The 16,434-nt window shown below is 41.2% G+C and overlaps 1 protein-coding gene across 1 annotated transcript; it reads left to right on the forward strand.

Annotated features, from left to right (window-relative positions):
• The first annotated feature begins 21 nt into the window (after positions 1-21).
• zgc:174935 (uncharacterized protein LOC796019 homolog) lies at positions 22-10,487 on the forward strand. The gene is made up of 4 exons (XM_061675602.1): positions 22-340; positions 3,940-3,994; positions 6,899-7,013; positions 9,555-10,487. Exons 1-4 carry the CDS (start codon positions 47-49, stop codon positions 9,835-9,837), a joined length of 747 nt encoding a protein of 248 aa, XP_061531586.1. The 5' UTR covers positions 22-46; the 3' UTR covers positions 9,838-10,487.
• Positions 10,488-16,434: the final 5,947 nt, after the last annotated feature.

The following is a 16,434-nucleotide window of genomic DNA, read 5'->3' on the forward strand; positions in this document are numbered from 1 at the left end:
TTTTTTTTGCTACATGTCGAGAGTCGAGACGACTCGGGTGAAAAGGATGAAGTTTCAACTGTTGCTGCCTCTGACCATAGCGTTGACTGTGGCCTTGGTGGTGGTCATTAAAAGCCGCAAGCAAGAGCACGACAAAGTGGACAAACGGAACAAGTTCGAGCGCATTAAGCTGCGGGTGACCAACGACGTCCTGGGAGAGCACCAAACGGAGAAGATTGCCTTGGAGAATAAAATCGACATCGCAGAAAAGGAGGGCGAAGCTCTGCAGACAGATGCGGAGTCGTGTGAAAAGAAAGCCTCGCAGAAGAGGAAAGAGGTGGAAGTGTGCCGAGGAGCTGTGGTGAGAAACAGTAATGTACTACCAGAGCATTATAATACATGATGATTGGTCTCAGATAAGCACTTCGAACTAGTTCCACTGCGGAAAATGTGTCATGGTCCAACGAAGGTTGAACTTTTTGGCCTTTATTCCAAAGGGGTATGTTTGGTGCTAACACAACACTGTTCAACACTAAAGAGACACCATACTGTACCTACAGAGAAGTATGATGGTGACCGCATCATGCTGTTGAGACGTTTTTCTTCAGCTGGAACTGGGGGGCTTAGTGAGGTGGAGGGAGTTATGAACAGTTCCAAATCGCAGTCTGTGATAGCACAAAACTTTCAGGCTTCTGCGAGAAACCCCCCAAAAAAAATGTCAGGAAAAGACTACTTGAACAGCTGAACTTTATTTGGGCTAAGTTTATGATGAGCTGCTGAGTCCCTGTTAAGTTTTTTTATTAAATCTGCACACAGCCACATCCTCAGTCGTAAGAGGTTGTGCACACTTGTGCAACCACATTGTTTCAGTTTTTTATTTTTACATCTTTTTACAAAATATTTAATGTAGTTTATACAGGACCCCATTAATGGTGGAAAAAGTTGAGATTTTTTTTTTTAATCTTGGTGTATCCATGAATGCCAATTGGCCATTATATTGGAGCACTTTTTTGTGGGCATATGCACCCATATTACTGTACAGTACAAAATTATTGTTTTGTACTTTTTTTCGTGGCCTAAAACGCCTAATACAGTACAAAGTTATTGTAAATAATTATTAAAAAGCTTGGAAATATTTTAAAAGTTTTAATTTAATGCAAACCTACCACAATGGTGTGCTAGATGGTGACATTGTTGACATACTCATAGGCCAGTCAAGGCAGGTCGCTTAAATGAGCTGTGAGGAATTAGTGGGCTTCCTATTTGCAAATCCGTTGCTATGACGAACGGCATGAAAAAAAGGGTACTGTACCAAAAATAGCATGTCTCAAACTCTACAGACTTAGGTTTCATCTATTTTCCGTACCGCTTATCCTCACAAAGGTCGCGGGCGTGCTGGAGCTTTTCCCATCTATCTTCAGGCGATTGGCGGGGTGCACCCTGAACAGGTCGCCAGCCAATCGCAGAGCACATAGAAACAAACAACCATTCACACTCACGTTCACACCTACAGGAAACCGAGTACCCGGAGAAAACCCACGCAGGCACGGGGAAAACATGCAAACTCCACACAGGCGAAGCCGGATTTGCACACGGGCCCTCAGAACTGTGAGCCAGACGCACTAACCAGTCGTCCACTGTGCCACGTGTTATATTCCTCTTAAAGTTAACACTGCCCCCATGCTGCTCTCTCTCTCTGCACAGCTCTAGATGACAATAGATGGTACTCCTGCCATCATGCCCGCCACGTCAATGCATGGCCTGGAAATGTGCCACAATAAACATAGCCCCCAAATGTCAATGTGTTGCCTTTGAAGGAATGTCACCACATTCAACATGGCCGCCACTAAGTCACGGGGTTGGTTGGATCTAGTCATATTGTATATCTGTGACTCAGAAATATGTTCTGTATGTCATCTCTGCCCATATTGCGTCACAACGCCAGTAAACAACAACGGACAATTCTGGAACTATCAGACTTTGTCAACGCTGGTTTCTCCAATGGAAACTATTTTTTGGACACACATACTGTCCAGGCGGTCCGTTACTTACGATATACGTTAAATTAGGGTCCGGTAATTCGAGGTTCCACTGTAATGACAGGTAGAAAAATGAAACTCTCATCCACAAGATGGCAGAAGGTAAAATAAACCCGTTTATCCACCTGTCACAATTCATACAATAGTATAATAGCTTTGTGTTCAACTAAAAATGGCCAGATTTCACTCTGAGTAAATTTGTGAGTAAACTGAGACAAGATCATCGTTATTCAGCTTGTATACTGTGTATACATTTTGTGACATTGTTGTCTAGTGGTGTGCCCTGAGATTTTTCTGATGTAAAATATGTGACTTGCCTCGAGTGAAGGTTAGGAGACACTGCTTGATCATCCAAATGATAAAAAGTGAATGATTAATTATTTCACTGTGTGTAGTGAATCTGCATAATATGAGTTTCACTTTTTGAATTGAACTCCTTGGGGGGTGGGAAGGTTTTCCACAATATACAAATTTATTGAGTGGCACCTGTCGAGTTAACACCTCTCTGACAGTGTAAATCAAAACTGTGGTGTACCTATTAAATGACTGTTAAAAAAAAGAACATTTTCTGGCACTATGTGACAGACAAACAAGTTTTTTTTAATTGAAATGAGTTACTATCAACATCATTTAGTGCAACCGTGACAATAGGTCTCTCACAATGTAAGGATTTCATCATCTTCCAGATATGTACAATATAGCATGCATTTGATTGTATGGGTTCATAGGTGAGTTAAATTGGACCATGTGACCATACTACAAAATCGTATTAAAATGGTGCTTATGCTGAAAACAAACACTTTCACCTCAAAGCCCAAATTAGATATTTTGGTTCCTCCTTGAGACTCTAACAAACATAATGTTTTGGCACAACATCAACATACAGTTGAAACCAGATGTTTACATACACTGTGTAAAAAGACATATAGGCTTTTTTTTCCAACTGTCTAACATGAAATCAGAATACGCTTTTCTTGTTGTAGGTCAATTAGAATGAACAAAATTACATATATTTGCTAAATGCCAGAATAATGAGAGAATGATTTTTACATTTTTTTTGGCAAGTTTTTATGACTTTCTACAAAGTCAGAAGTTTACATCTACAGTATAGTAAGATTACTATCCCATTAAACATTTTGGGAAAACCCCGGTGATGATTATCATGTCTTTGGAAGTTTCTGACGAGGGTTTTTTGACAACAATTTTGTTAATTAGAGACAAACCCGTGGTTTTGTATTTGAAGGCACACCTGAAACACACTTCTTCTTGAATCAATGTTTTGGAATGGCCATCGCAAAGCCCTTATCTCGTTCCTATTGAGAATTTATGGGCACATCTGAAAATGCATGTGCGACCAAGACGGCCTACAAACTTGGCTCAGTTACACAAGTTCTGTCAGGCGGAATGGGCCAAAATTCCTGCCAACAATCATGAGAAGCTTGTGGAAGGATATACAAAACGTTTGACCCAAGTCATACATTTTCAAGGCAATGGTACCAAATAATAATGAATGTATGTAAACTTCCGACTTTGGAGAAAGTCATGAAAATTTGTCTTGAAAAAAAATCATTCTTTCATTATTCTGCCATTTAGCAAATATAAATAATTTGGGTAATCCTAATTAACCTAAAACAGGACAAATTTAGTCTGATTGACTGAAAAAAACGGGTGTGTCTTTTTTTATATAGTGTATGTAAACTTTGGTTTTCAACTATAAACTGGACAAGTTTGGGAAAGTGTGTGATACAGTATATTTAACTAACAGCTAGCCTGGCAGTACAATACAGTGACAGAATTTGACATATTATAAATGCACCTTTTATTCTTTATCATCACAATGGACCGTGCATGGGTGTGCTGGTCTCCGTGAGATCAAGATTAAATGAATTATGTTCATGACTTCTTCTTTCCTTCACTGCAGAAATCACTGATAGACGGTGTGGCTGCACTAGAGACGGAACTCAGTGATCTGCATGGTAAATATGTGTGGTTTATAAATTATGTTAAAGGGGTGAAGGTAAATTGTGTTTTTTAGAGTGTAATCTCTCAAAGGGGTGCTTCTACTAAATGCTGAGGAAATGGTCTGAATACTTATGGCTGTGTGATATTTCAGTTTTTATTTTTTAATAAATCTGAAAGAATTTCAACAATTCCGTTTTTTTCTGTCAATATGGGGTGCTGTGTGAACATTAATGTAACCAGTAGCGTTCTGGACCTTTCTCTGCAGTGTCTTAAAAATGTTACCACCTTACGTTTTACGGGGTCACCCCTACAGTTGGGCATCGTTTGAATTTGAGCAATTCCGGCCCCGATTCCTATTTCTTATTCCAATTCCGGTTCCAAATGATTCTCGATTGCAATTCTTTTAGGGAGCTGGGTCAAAAAAGTTTGCATGGTTTAAATAAAGGGTGTCCACATTATGAACATCCGTTTTCTTAGCTGCTCGCAGCATAGACTAAAATGAACATTTGACTCAGGGTTCTTTAAACCCAGTATCAATATCAAACCTTCATCCATCCATGCATTTTCTGAGCCGCTTCTCCTCACTAGGGTCGCAGGCGTGCTGGAGCCTATCCCAGCTGTCATCGGGCAGGAGGCGGGGTACGCCCTGAACTGGTTGCCAGGCACATACAAACAAACAACCATTCGCACTCACAGTCACACCTACGGGCAATTTAGAGTCTCCAATTAATGCATGTTTTTGGGATGTGGGAGGAAACCGGAGTGCCCGGAGAAAACCCACGCAGGCACGGGGAGAACATGCAAACTCCACACAGGCGGGGCCGGGGATTGAACCCGGCCGGGTCCTCAGAACTGTGAGGCTGACGCTCTAACCTGCCGCCTGGAACTAACCCAAATGACTTAATATCCATTAATTAATATTTCAGCTAAAAGATAAATATAGCATTGTTAAAATCGTTATTTGGGATTGTTTATATGTGCAAGTTTTAACTTGACTTCCTGTTTTAAGATTGCAGCCTTTTATTTTGAAGGGTACACACCGGAACTCAGCATTTTGGCAAGAAAAGTAACTTCACACGGTCCCGGTGATTTATTTCATTTTATTTTATTTTTTTAATGGACGGAACCAAATGCTCTGTAAAACGTTGATTCCTTTCCTTACCCACCAATGAGGCACAAGGTTAGTGTTTGTGATACTGTGAGACAACGTCATGTGAATTTTGTACCAATTCATTGTGATGTAAAGTTGCTACAGTGACGTTTTAGCTCAATGTTAAGCTTTTTTTTATTTATTTTTTTCTGTCATCGGCTCTTACATTGGTTTGAAGACTAAAATAAGCGCTGAAAACCATCGTCGCAAAAGTGAAACCAACCGTTTACCTTGTTAGCTGTATCAATGTTGGCATAGACTATTTTATTGTTTCACTAACCCAAGTGAATGAGAGTTGACTTGATTTAAGCTCCACGCGGTGTAGGCTGAGGCTCTGAGCGGGAGAGAGTGCGTCTGACCCAACACATCGTTAAAGCCTCCTTTGCACAATATAATCCTATTCCAAGTGTTGCACTTGAGGCGACTGGTCATTAATTTTAACAACGTTAAGACACACTTTTGTTCACCACCACCGCCGTTGGGCACAAGCACGTCTTCGTGCGCGTTCTTCTTCATTGGTTTTCGCCACACTCTTCTTCGGGGTCGGCAGACTCTAGGCATCGAAACTGCGAACCGTCCATCCATCCATTTTCTGAGCCGCTTCTCCTCACTAGGGTCGCGGGCGTGCTGGAGCCTATCCCAGCTGTCATCGGGCAGGAGGCGGGGTACACCCTGAACTGGCTGCCAGCCAATCGCAGGGCACATAGGAACAAACAACCATTCGCACTCACAGTCATGCCTACGGGCAAGTTAGAGTCTCCAATTCATGCATGTTTTTGGGATGTGGGAGGAAACCGGAGTGCCCGGAGACAACCCACACAGGCACGGGGAGAACATGCAAACTCCACACAGGCGGGGCCGGGGATTGAACCCGGGTCCTCAGAACTGTGAGGCTGACGCTCTAACCAGTCGTCCACCGTGCCGCAACTGCGAACCGAAATGTTTTAATTTGAACGATTCAGGGAGAACCGTAACGTTAGTCCCGGTTCCAATCGATTCTCGATGCCCAACCCTCGCCATCCCCACAAGAAGCCTTTCTTGCCCCTCTTGACCCATGTGGATTCTTTCATCATGCTCCTGTTTGCTGTCATACCCAGAGGAGGTGTTTTGACATGCTACCATGCAGAGTGACCAATGATACAGGTCCACTGGTGTGCGGACTTTCCAACAGTTTCCCAAAAGCCTTTTGATGCCAGAGGAAACCTCAATTACCACCAAGTTGTAAAATTAAGTTCAGTTAGACTGGTAAAAGCCTTGAGTCGTCACGATGGTGGGAGGGGTTTGTGTGCCCCAATGACCTAAGGAGCTCAGTTGTCGGGGGCTTTATGCCCCTGGTAGGGTGATCGTGGTTTCCACAGTGTGTGCAAGGTAATCATTAAGCATGTTTTAATTAACACTCTGGGGACGTTATCGTATAAAATAGATACAATGACGTACAGTGTTTGTATAGACCCTTTTACACAGCGATCCAGAAAAATAGCCGCATCAGAGCTGTACAGTATAATTAGAACCGGCATTTACGTATTTACCAGTGCCTTTTACATAAAACAAGACAGCACCCCCACGATAACGCAAGTACCAGCATTAAAAGCAACTGCTTTCAGCACAGAAGTGAGTATTAGGTGTTCACACCCTTGTCCCAGCATTCCACGATACCCTTTCACACAGGCACCATCCAGACCCTTTATGGCTCTGATAATCTGTCGCTGCCATTGATGCATAACAGCAACAGTTATTGTTGGTCTAAAGTTCCTCATGTGACTTGCAGGTGAAACGAGTAAAGAGAAGAACTCATGGACTGACAAACTGGAATCACTGAAAAAGGAACTACAGGTGCCAAGTGCAGTGTGTGCCTTTTTGAAGAAAGGATCAGATTCTGCAAGGTATGCATGGTTTTGACTTTCTGCACGCATTTTACATCCCCAATCCTGAGAATGATCATTATTCCGCCTCATGTTACAATGGCGACTAATCGTCTCTGAAAGGCTTGGTACCCGGTCAATGGGCGTAACGTATATTTTGTTTGGAATGGTAACTTATTATTTTTGTCTGCACTAATTTAGCACCGCCAAGTGTCTGTCTTATGCTGAAAGATCATAGCGGAGATTATTTGTCAAAGACTCCATGGCATTGCCTCACAAAATAATAGTTGTAGTAGTAGTAATAATAATAATAAAGGCGGGGGGAGCGACACAGTGACCGACTGGTTATCACATCTGCCTCACAGTTCTGAGGATCCTGGTTCAAATCCAGCCTCACCTGTGTGGAATTTGCATGTTCTACCTGGGCCTGCGTGGGTTTTCCTCCACATCCCAAAACATGAAAAGAGTCTAAATTTTGAATAGGTGTGAAGGTGAGTGTGACTGGTTGGTTGTTTATATGTGACCTGTGATTGGCTGGTGATCAGTTCAGGGTGTACCCCGCCTCTCGCGCAGAGTCAGCTGGGATAGGCGCCAGGATGCCTGCGACCCTAGCGAGGATAAGTGGTATGGAAAATGGATGGATAATAATCCAGCCATCGATTTTCTACCACTTATCCGAGGTCGGGTCACGGGGGCAGTAGCCTTAGCTGGGACGCCCAGACTTCCCTCTCCCCAGCCACTTCATCCAGCTCTTCCCGGGGGCATCCCGAGGTGTTCCCAGGCCAGCCGAAAGACGTAGTCTCTCCAGCGTGTCATGGGTCGTCCCCGGGGTCTCCTCCTGGTGGGACGTGCCCGGAACACCTCACCGGGGAGGCGTCTGGGAGGCATCTGAATCAGATGCCCCAGCCACCTCATCTGGCTCCTCTTGATGTGGAGGAGCAGCAGCTCTACTCTGAGATCCTCCCGGATGACCGAGCTTCTCACCCTATTTCTAAGGGAGAGCCTGGACAACCTGAGGTTGTCGAGCAGGGCCACTGTTCCACGGCCAGAACAAAAACCACACTGCTCCTCCTGGATCTGAAATTTGACTTCCTGATGGACCCTCCTCTCCAGCACCCCTGAATAGACCTTACCAGGGAGGCTGAGGTGTGTGATCCCCCTGTAGTTGGAAGACAGCCTCTGTTCCCCCTCCTTAAAAAGGGGGACCACCACCCCAGTCTGCCAATCCAGAGGCATTGTCCCCGATGTCCATGCGATGTTGCAGAGTCGTGTCATCCAGAACAGCCCCACAACATCCAGACCCTTTAGGAACTCCGGGCGAAACTCATCCACCCCCGGGGCCTTACCACCGAGGAGCTTTTTAACCACCTTGGTGACCTCAACCCCAGAGATTTTACCTCAGTGACCATCAAAGCTGCATTCCGCTTGGCCAGCCGGTACCCATCAGCTGCCTCAGGAGTCCCACAGGCCAAAAAGGCCCAATAGGACTCCTTCTTCAGCTTGATGGCATCCCTCACCGTTGGTGTCCACCAACGGGTTCGGGGATTGCCGCCACGACAGGCACCGACCACCTTATGGCCACAGCTCCGGTCGGCCGCCTCAGCAATGGAGGCGGGGAACATGGTCCACTCGGACTCGATGTCCCCCGCCTCATATGATTGATTTAATTGATTCCACAGAATTGTTTTAAAGTTGTATTTCAAACTCAATTTAACTAAACTTTATTTATGAACAAACTATGCTGTGTACTTTGTGGTGACAGCCTTGTAACTCCTACGGTTCTTAAGACAACACCAGTAAGCAAAAACCAAGACTGTATTCTGTTGGTCAAATATAATTGAATGGGTATCTAATGGGCTAATGGAGAATGAAAGAGATGAATAATACATGACAAAAATGTTGCCATCCTTAAAAAAAAGTAATGGGAACAAAGTTTGCATTCCTCTTGTGTCCTCTACTTTAATTAAATCTCTCAGTCGGGTTTGTTTATTTATTTAGAAGCACTTACTCTGGACAATTGACAATTGTCATTAGAGTAAAGGTTATGTTTAATATGCTATGGTCTCAATTTTAAAAAAAGTGCAGACAACCTTATCAGAGAGCCGACACAACAGATGACATTTTAATAATGGTGCCACTTAAATGAAAATTCTATTCACACGTAGCAATTGTACTGTACTTACTAATAGTAATGCTGTAGTGGCAGGAATGGGCCACATAATTATAACTAACTCACTATTGCGCTAGATAACCGGTGATGCGAACAAAGGTGCTCATGTTATTATCTAGTGGGGGAGGGGGACTTGTGCCTCAGTCGAAGTGTGTCAATAGGCACCGCTTTAGCCACGCCTACAAAAAACAAAATCGGGGAGACTGAAATGGTAAAAAACTATTTAATGGTACAGTATATCTCCACAATTGAGTATTATACTGTAGTTCTCAGTCTTTGCACTTTTTCAGCAACAATCTTCAAGCATGTATAATGTATTTAGAAACAAATCTTTGAATTCACTCCAGGGTCTTTAAATGACAGTCTCTAGTAACATTTTCTTTATCTTGCAGTAAATTGTGTAACAGTAAACCAGAAGAACTGAAGGTAGAGGCGCCTCAACCAGAAGCACCGAAGGTAGAGGCGCCTCAACCAGAAGCACCGAAGGTAGAGGCGCCTCAACCAGAAGCACCGAAGGTAGAGGCGCCTCAACCAGAAGAACCGAAGGTAGAGGCCCCTAAACCAGAGGACCCGAAGGTAGAGGCCCCTAAACCAGAGGACCCGAAGGTAGAGGCCCCTAAACCAGAGGAGCCGAAGGCAGAGGCTCCTAAACAAGGAGCAAGGGTTGAGGACTGAACCTGAGCAGCAGAGGCTTCTAAACATGAAGATCCAAAGTGTATAGGCCTGACACAGAAGGAGTCTGAAAACTTTTGCGTCATTTTCTACTAATGTTGCACGACTTCAGAAGTTGCCATATTGGATTTTGCTATTCAATTTCAACATGTTATTTATTTTTGTGGAATAAATGAAATGGTCTCTGAACATCTGCCTCTATTGGATGCATGTTCTGTGTTTATAGTTACGCAATCATCAGCAACATCATTCAAACAAAATGATTTAATCTCTCCATACATGGTCTGAGTAAAACAGATTTAACTTGATGATCCGGGTGGTAAAAGTACCTTTTCACATCCTGTCTGACTGGTAGCAGGTGTTTGGCTTCTCACATGCAATTCCTTTGTGTATTGCTTAGATTGTGCAGGATCTGCATTGTGGTCATGGATTACTTGTTATCAGGAACACTGCATGCACATGAACATGAAGTAGATCAAATACAATGTAAGAGGAAATGATCATGAACTTTTAATGAGATTCACTAATGTAACTAAAATATTTTACTGTAGATAATGGCCCACAAAAGAAAAAAAATAGTGAAATCTTTAACTACGCCTCTGTGTGCATGTGTGTGTGTGTGTGTGTGTGTGTGTGTGTGTATGTGTAAGTTTTTTTTTTTTTTTTTTTTTTTTTTGTGTGTCTGGAAATAAACATCCCACAAATTATATTTATCTGGTTTTATACACATTTTGAATTTTTTTTTTGTATTAAGAAAAACAAGTTTAAAAAATGAGAACATGAAAAAAAGTATTTTACAAAACAAATTTGTATATACATGCTTTTCATTGAACATCAACAATAAAGAGCATCTCTTATGTGATCTGAATCATTCCCTTCACACAGCTCAAAAGAGCCTTGGGATGTGCAAATATTATTTGTATTTTAGAAATTTGATGAGGCAGTGACAGGATAATGTCTGAAATGTACCAAAACCAGATGAAAAGTGATTAAATGTTACATTGTTGCATGAGACATGTTTAAAGCTGTTTTACTTCACATGGCTTTTTGTTATTTAACCTTTTGATCATGTTTGACTTTGTGCTGCAATGCACTCATCACATCTGTTTGAGTGTGTGTATTAAAAAGTGGCCCCAGGCTCACAATTAGGCGATCAAAGGGCTGTCATTCTGCCCCAATAGGTCCACAAGGTCAACACAAGAGCAGAACAGAAAAATGGTGTTGGTGGTGGTTGGGGTCGACTGGATTAGTCAGACTGACTTGGTAAGCATGAGTTGCTGATCATAAAATGAGGTTTTTATGTTTCGTTTGAATCCATTTGTGTCCTTTCGGTAGTCTTACCTTTTACCAGTTACTTTCTCTTGCTTCTCTCTTTTGAAAAATAAAACCATACAAAGTCACTAACAGGACAAAGTGGTTGATCTTTCCATGCTGTGATGTGAGCATTAGTTGCTAAAATGTGATAATATTATCACCTTGACAACCAGAGGTTACCTCTCCTCAGTGATTGTCTTTTTGTATGTGAATTAACTGTGCTGTATTCACTACATCATTTTATGAAATAAAGTTGACTCAAGCTGGCCTATGGTGTCCCAAAAGTCACTGTAAACTTTTTTTTTTTTTTTTGTTTACAATTTAATTTCAGGTATCATTCAGACAGACGTGAGACGTTTGAGAAGCTTTTTTGTCATCACACTGCTCCAACGTGTTGTACAATTGACACTATCTGTGGCAGGTTTCTCTAAACGGGATCTCTTCTTCACAAACCACGCAGCGGAAGGCCTGCTCCTACCACCACTGATGAAAGCACCAAACTTCTAAAGCAGGCGTTTGCGCAAAGCCAGGGAAAGAAAATCTGCAGGGCTTCACTGGAGCTCAGCATCCACGAAAGAAATTTCAGCAGATGCTTTGGAGAGTGATAAAGCTTTACCCGTACTGACTTCAGGTTGATTATGCCGCTCAATATCAGATGTAACATTAAACCAAATCTTCAGGTGGGCAAAGTATGTTTTCCCAAAGTGTAAGAAACATCCATCCATTCTCAATACCGCTTATCCTGTTCAAGGTAGCAGGACGCTGGTGCCTGTCCCAGCTGACTTTGGGCGAAAGGCGGACTCCACCCTGAACTGAACGCCAATCAGTCGCAGGGCACATATAGACACAGACAACCATTCGCACTCACATTCACACCGTCACTGAGTGGGAACTGAACCCACGCTGCACCGAAGTCAGGCGAGTGTACCACTACACCATCAATGACACAGTATAAGAAACAGCTACAATTTTTTGTTTTTACTAATTCCTCATTCATTTAAGGATAAGCGGTTTGGAAAATGTATGGCTGGATAGTCATTCATTTAAAAATGTGAAAAACACCCAAAATGTAATATGGGGAAAATGTGTAAAGCAAATGAGGGAAGACCCACGTCTATTGGTATTGAAATGCATCACTGGTTAAAACATGTTTTACATGTTTGATTGTCACATACTATGAGTGGTTTGGATTAAATCATTAAATATTTGGATTTTAAATATTAAATGTTTCCCATTAAATGTGATTGAGTTGGCAGTTGAAATGTATGAAAAAATACTATATTAAATTACATTTAATGAAATATAAATATTGTTTTTAATTTAATTTAATGATTTTAGATTTTTATCACATTGCCAATTGTTAAATCCATGATTTGGACTAAATATAAGATAAAATAGCTCAATAATCAGTAAATATCTCAATTAACTCTAAAAGTAATACAATAAAATATAAATTTTAAAACTGGTAACATTTTTATCAACATTTGATTTCTAATGCCTGAAAATCAGATTATAAAATAAAACTTTTTTTTTTTAAATTCAGAATGATGACAATTTTCTTACATTCATATCTTATTTTGAATTATTTATTTTTGTTGCTTTGTAATGTGATCTTTAAATGAAATCAAATAGTAGTACACACAAATTTGTAGCTACAGATTATTTTATATATGTTTTTCGCATAATTTTTATAGGCCATTGAATAGCATACTAGTCACGTTTCCAAAGTTCAGCCTGTGTGCGTCCTCCCTACAGGCAACAACTGAAAGTTTGTTGATTCTGCAACTGCAGTTATTAGTGCGTGTGTGTGCGTGCGTGCGTGTGTGTGTGTGTGTGTGTGTGTGCGTGTGTGTGTAAGAGCGCGCTCACAGTGGGATGAACATCATGTGTATTGATCAGGCTAATGTGGGGAAGAAAGGCTGCAGGCCTGGTTCAAATCAATACATGTGTAATTACAAGCAGCACCAAATGTGTGTGAATGTGCGTGTCACTGACATGAGTGACCCCCCTCCCCTACCAAAACTCACAGGCTAGTGTATATAAATACTTTCCCACTGAAGAATTGCTCACATGCGCTCATTTTTAACAGTCAATGCTCGTCGAATACGACTTTATTACTTTGTTTGAGTGAGAAATTTCCGTAAGTGTCATCTTTGCATTTTCTTTTTTTTTCTTTTTCTTTTGCAGACCATAGAGAGATTCTGAATTATTAATTTGCATGTTCATGTCCATTTCTTAAAGCAAAGTGAATCCTTAGTTGTTGTTGTTGTTGTTTTTTTTTAAGATCTATGGCATTGCCCAGCTTTTAGCTACAAATGAGTTATTATTTCAGCTCTATTCATGTTCTATGTCATGTATCTTTCCTTTTTAGGTCGCCAGAGCATGCAGCAGAAGTTCTGAAACTGATCAGCTTGGCGCTGTGTGATATGTTTGATATTCGGTTGTTCTTGTTCTTTACCATGTCAACTAAATATCAGACATATTCCTACAGAGTTTGGCACTGACATCCATGCAAATAAACAGCTCCCACATTGAAGCCGTAAGTTCTGGCCCTTGCTTTTCGGGCTGAAAACTGCATCTTTTTGTGTAACTCAAATGGGTCTAGGGTCGATCTCATTATGAAGTGCCTTTGGTGTCCTCATCAGAATCACACAGTCATCATGACAATGGATCCGAATAATGAAACTATGGTAAGCCTCAACTACAGTGTATAGACTAAGTGGTTAAATGCTACTAAAGTCCATTTTTTTCATGGGTTTTGGGCTAAAGAAAAAAAGGTATTTGGTAATAGAGTCTTTCTTTACCATGTGTATTCTATTTTCGTGATCATAGTGGACATTTTGTATGTGCCCCTGAAATTGATTTCCACCTGGTCATTATGGAGAAACTACCGCTTTAAGAAACCCTTTGATGTTTTCAGTGACGTTATGACCAGCATTTTGTCTTTCTTCAATGGAGTCTGAAACAATGGACAGTTGCAGAATAAATCTTTACACTGTTATTTTGTCATTTTCATCATATTACGTGCGAAGTTGGATGTTATCAAACTTAACATATCCACACTGTCATAGTGAAATATTAGTTTCAGAAATTCGAAATACAGGATATTTGTTAAACAATACACAGTCAGCTTGCTAACGGCATCTTCCCCCCGCCCCCCACAGTGGATGTCTCTCTCTCTCGCTATGTGAATTCACATCCTGTTCGGAGAGCAAACACAATCGTGGTTCAGTGTTTGCCAAGTGAAATCACATAATGGCCTTAATGCTGGAGAGAGGAGAAAATAACTTTTTTTTCAACCAATGATGAACAAACAAAGATGTCTTCATGTTGCGGTTCGAATGAATAGCATGGATGATAATTCACTCCCAAATATTTGTGTCAAATCTTAAGTGTTAAAAGAAGGCACAATTTCAACTACAGTTATTTGAAGGACTAATTAAAGATTTCTATGTTAATCAAGGTACAAAACAAAGTGCTTTTGAACAAGCCAAATTAAAATACCCAAAAAAGGAAAATACAAAGTAAAATATTTTTTGAGGTACGTTTTTTTTTATATATGTGCATAAATACAGTATGTCTGATGTAAACTATAGGAAATAATATAAGCCCTCCTGTCGTTTTCACCCCCTCGCCTTACATTGGTGTTCCTGGTCAAAGTTGACTTACTTTGTTTTAACTGCTCTTAAATTGATCACAACCAATATTTTGTTAAACAGTCATGTTAGCACAATATCTCAGAGTAGTGGTTAACATGGATAACTGCAGTGAACATACAAATAGGCACCGAGTGAAAATGTATTCCAAATTGAATGCAACGTAATGCAAAAAAAAAAAAATAACACCAACCTAGAGAAACAAAGCCCAAACTCCTCAAAATGAAGTTTTTTTGTGCCATAGGTCTTAGGTTCTCTGCTTCACAGTTCAGAGGTTCTGGGTTTGAATCTCGGCCCCAGCTTTCCCGTGTGGACTTTGTGTTTTGCCCTCGTTCTTACAACGATTTTTTTTCTCCCACAAGTAAATGCCTGTTTGTCCAATCCATGGTGTACCCCGCCTCCTGCCCAAATTCAGTTGGAACAGGCTCCAGCTCACCCACAGCCCTAATGAGGACAAGCGCGACAGAAAAAAGATTGATGGCGGATTAAGTTGGCTTGGCTTGGACCCTGAGTCTATAAAGTGACTGCGTCTGCCTCTTGAGAACATTGATTCTCTTTTTATTCACATTATTATTTTTAATTCCTGATATTTTCCATCTTAATCCATGTGCTGAATAAAGCCTGAGAGCCAGGAGGGACAGATTGTCTATGTTAACAAAGCTTGACATCCTGCAAGTGCGTTATAGGATCCAGCTGCTATTTTTAATCTCTTAATGAATGTATTTCACAAAGAAGGAACTTTTGGTTACCATACGATGATACGGTATAACAGCCCATTTTGTTAAATGGTATAATAATCCATACTTATGGGGTCATTGGCTGGAAAATCGGGCCAGTGGTGTGTGACAAATGAGCTGCTGTTCGCCAGCAGACTCAAATGCAAATGTAATGTACAACTACTGTTACAAGATAAGCAGATAAGAAGTAATCTGCCGAGGCCTTCTTTATTTTTATAAAAACCTCAGGGAGCTGGAAATACAAGTTGGGTGGCATGCAAATACGTGCCTGCTAAGAAAACAGCATTAATCAACAATGAACACTTTTGTCACTGCTATAGCAGCACTTTGAAGTTTTGACTGCGTGCCTGTCGGGCCTGTTAGGAATAACAGCACAGGGATGGTCGATGTGCGAAGAAGTCTTATGTCAATGAAGCAACAGCACGCGTCCTTTGGTCTGATGAACAGGAGAGATGTCAAACACATAACACACTGTGAAAACTACAAACAAATAAAAAACAAAAACAAAAAAACATACAAATGACTTAATTCCTCGGGACCTAATCTAAGACTCGATTTGAGCTCACATTCAAGTACTGTGACATGACCAGTGAAAGGATAAACTGAAACAAAATGACATGACCCCCAAAAAAAGGAAAATAAAAAAAGAACATTTCTGCTTCTATCTTTCCAAAGTCTTAGGAAACTCTTCCTCATCATCAGTGGCGGCTAGTGGAGTTTTCTTCAAGGGGGGTGCAATATACAGCATATATATAAAACTGTGCATGCTGGCCAGCGCCACTCTTACAGTTACCGAAGAGTGTCGTCTGACAAGCACAGTACGAGCTGGCTTCCGATACATTATCGCTTTCGCACGAAAACACACAGAGAAATTGTCATGACATTGACAGTGT

The sequence above is a fragment of the Phycodurus eques genome, chromosome 4 (assembly GCF_024500275.1).
Source record: "Phycodurus eques isolate BA_2022a chromosome 4, UOR_Pequ_1.1, whole genome shotgun sequence".
Classification (NCBI taxonomy): Eukaryota; Metazoa; Chordata; class Actinopteri; order Syngnathiformes; family Syngnathidae; genus Phycodurus; species Phycodurus eques.

Bases quoted from the DNA above. Each gene is read 5' to 3' on its own strand.
- zgc:174935 (XM_061675602.1), top strand. From the start codon at position 47: ATGAAGTTTCAACTGTTGCTGCCTCTGACCATAGCGTTGACTGTGGCC. The intron at 341-3,939 runs GTGAGAAACAGT...CCTTCACTGCAG, and splicing joins AAGTGTGCCGAGGAGCTGTG to AAATCACTGATAGACGGTGT. The intron at 3,995-6,898 runs GTAAATATGTGT...TGTGACTTGCAG, and splicing joins GGAACTCAGTGATCTGCATG to GTGAAACGAGTAAAGAGAAG.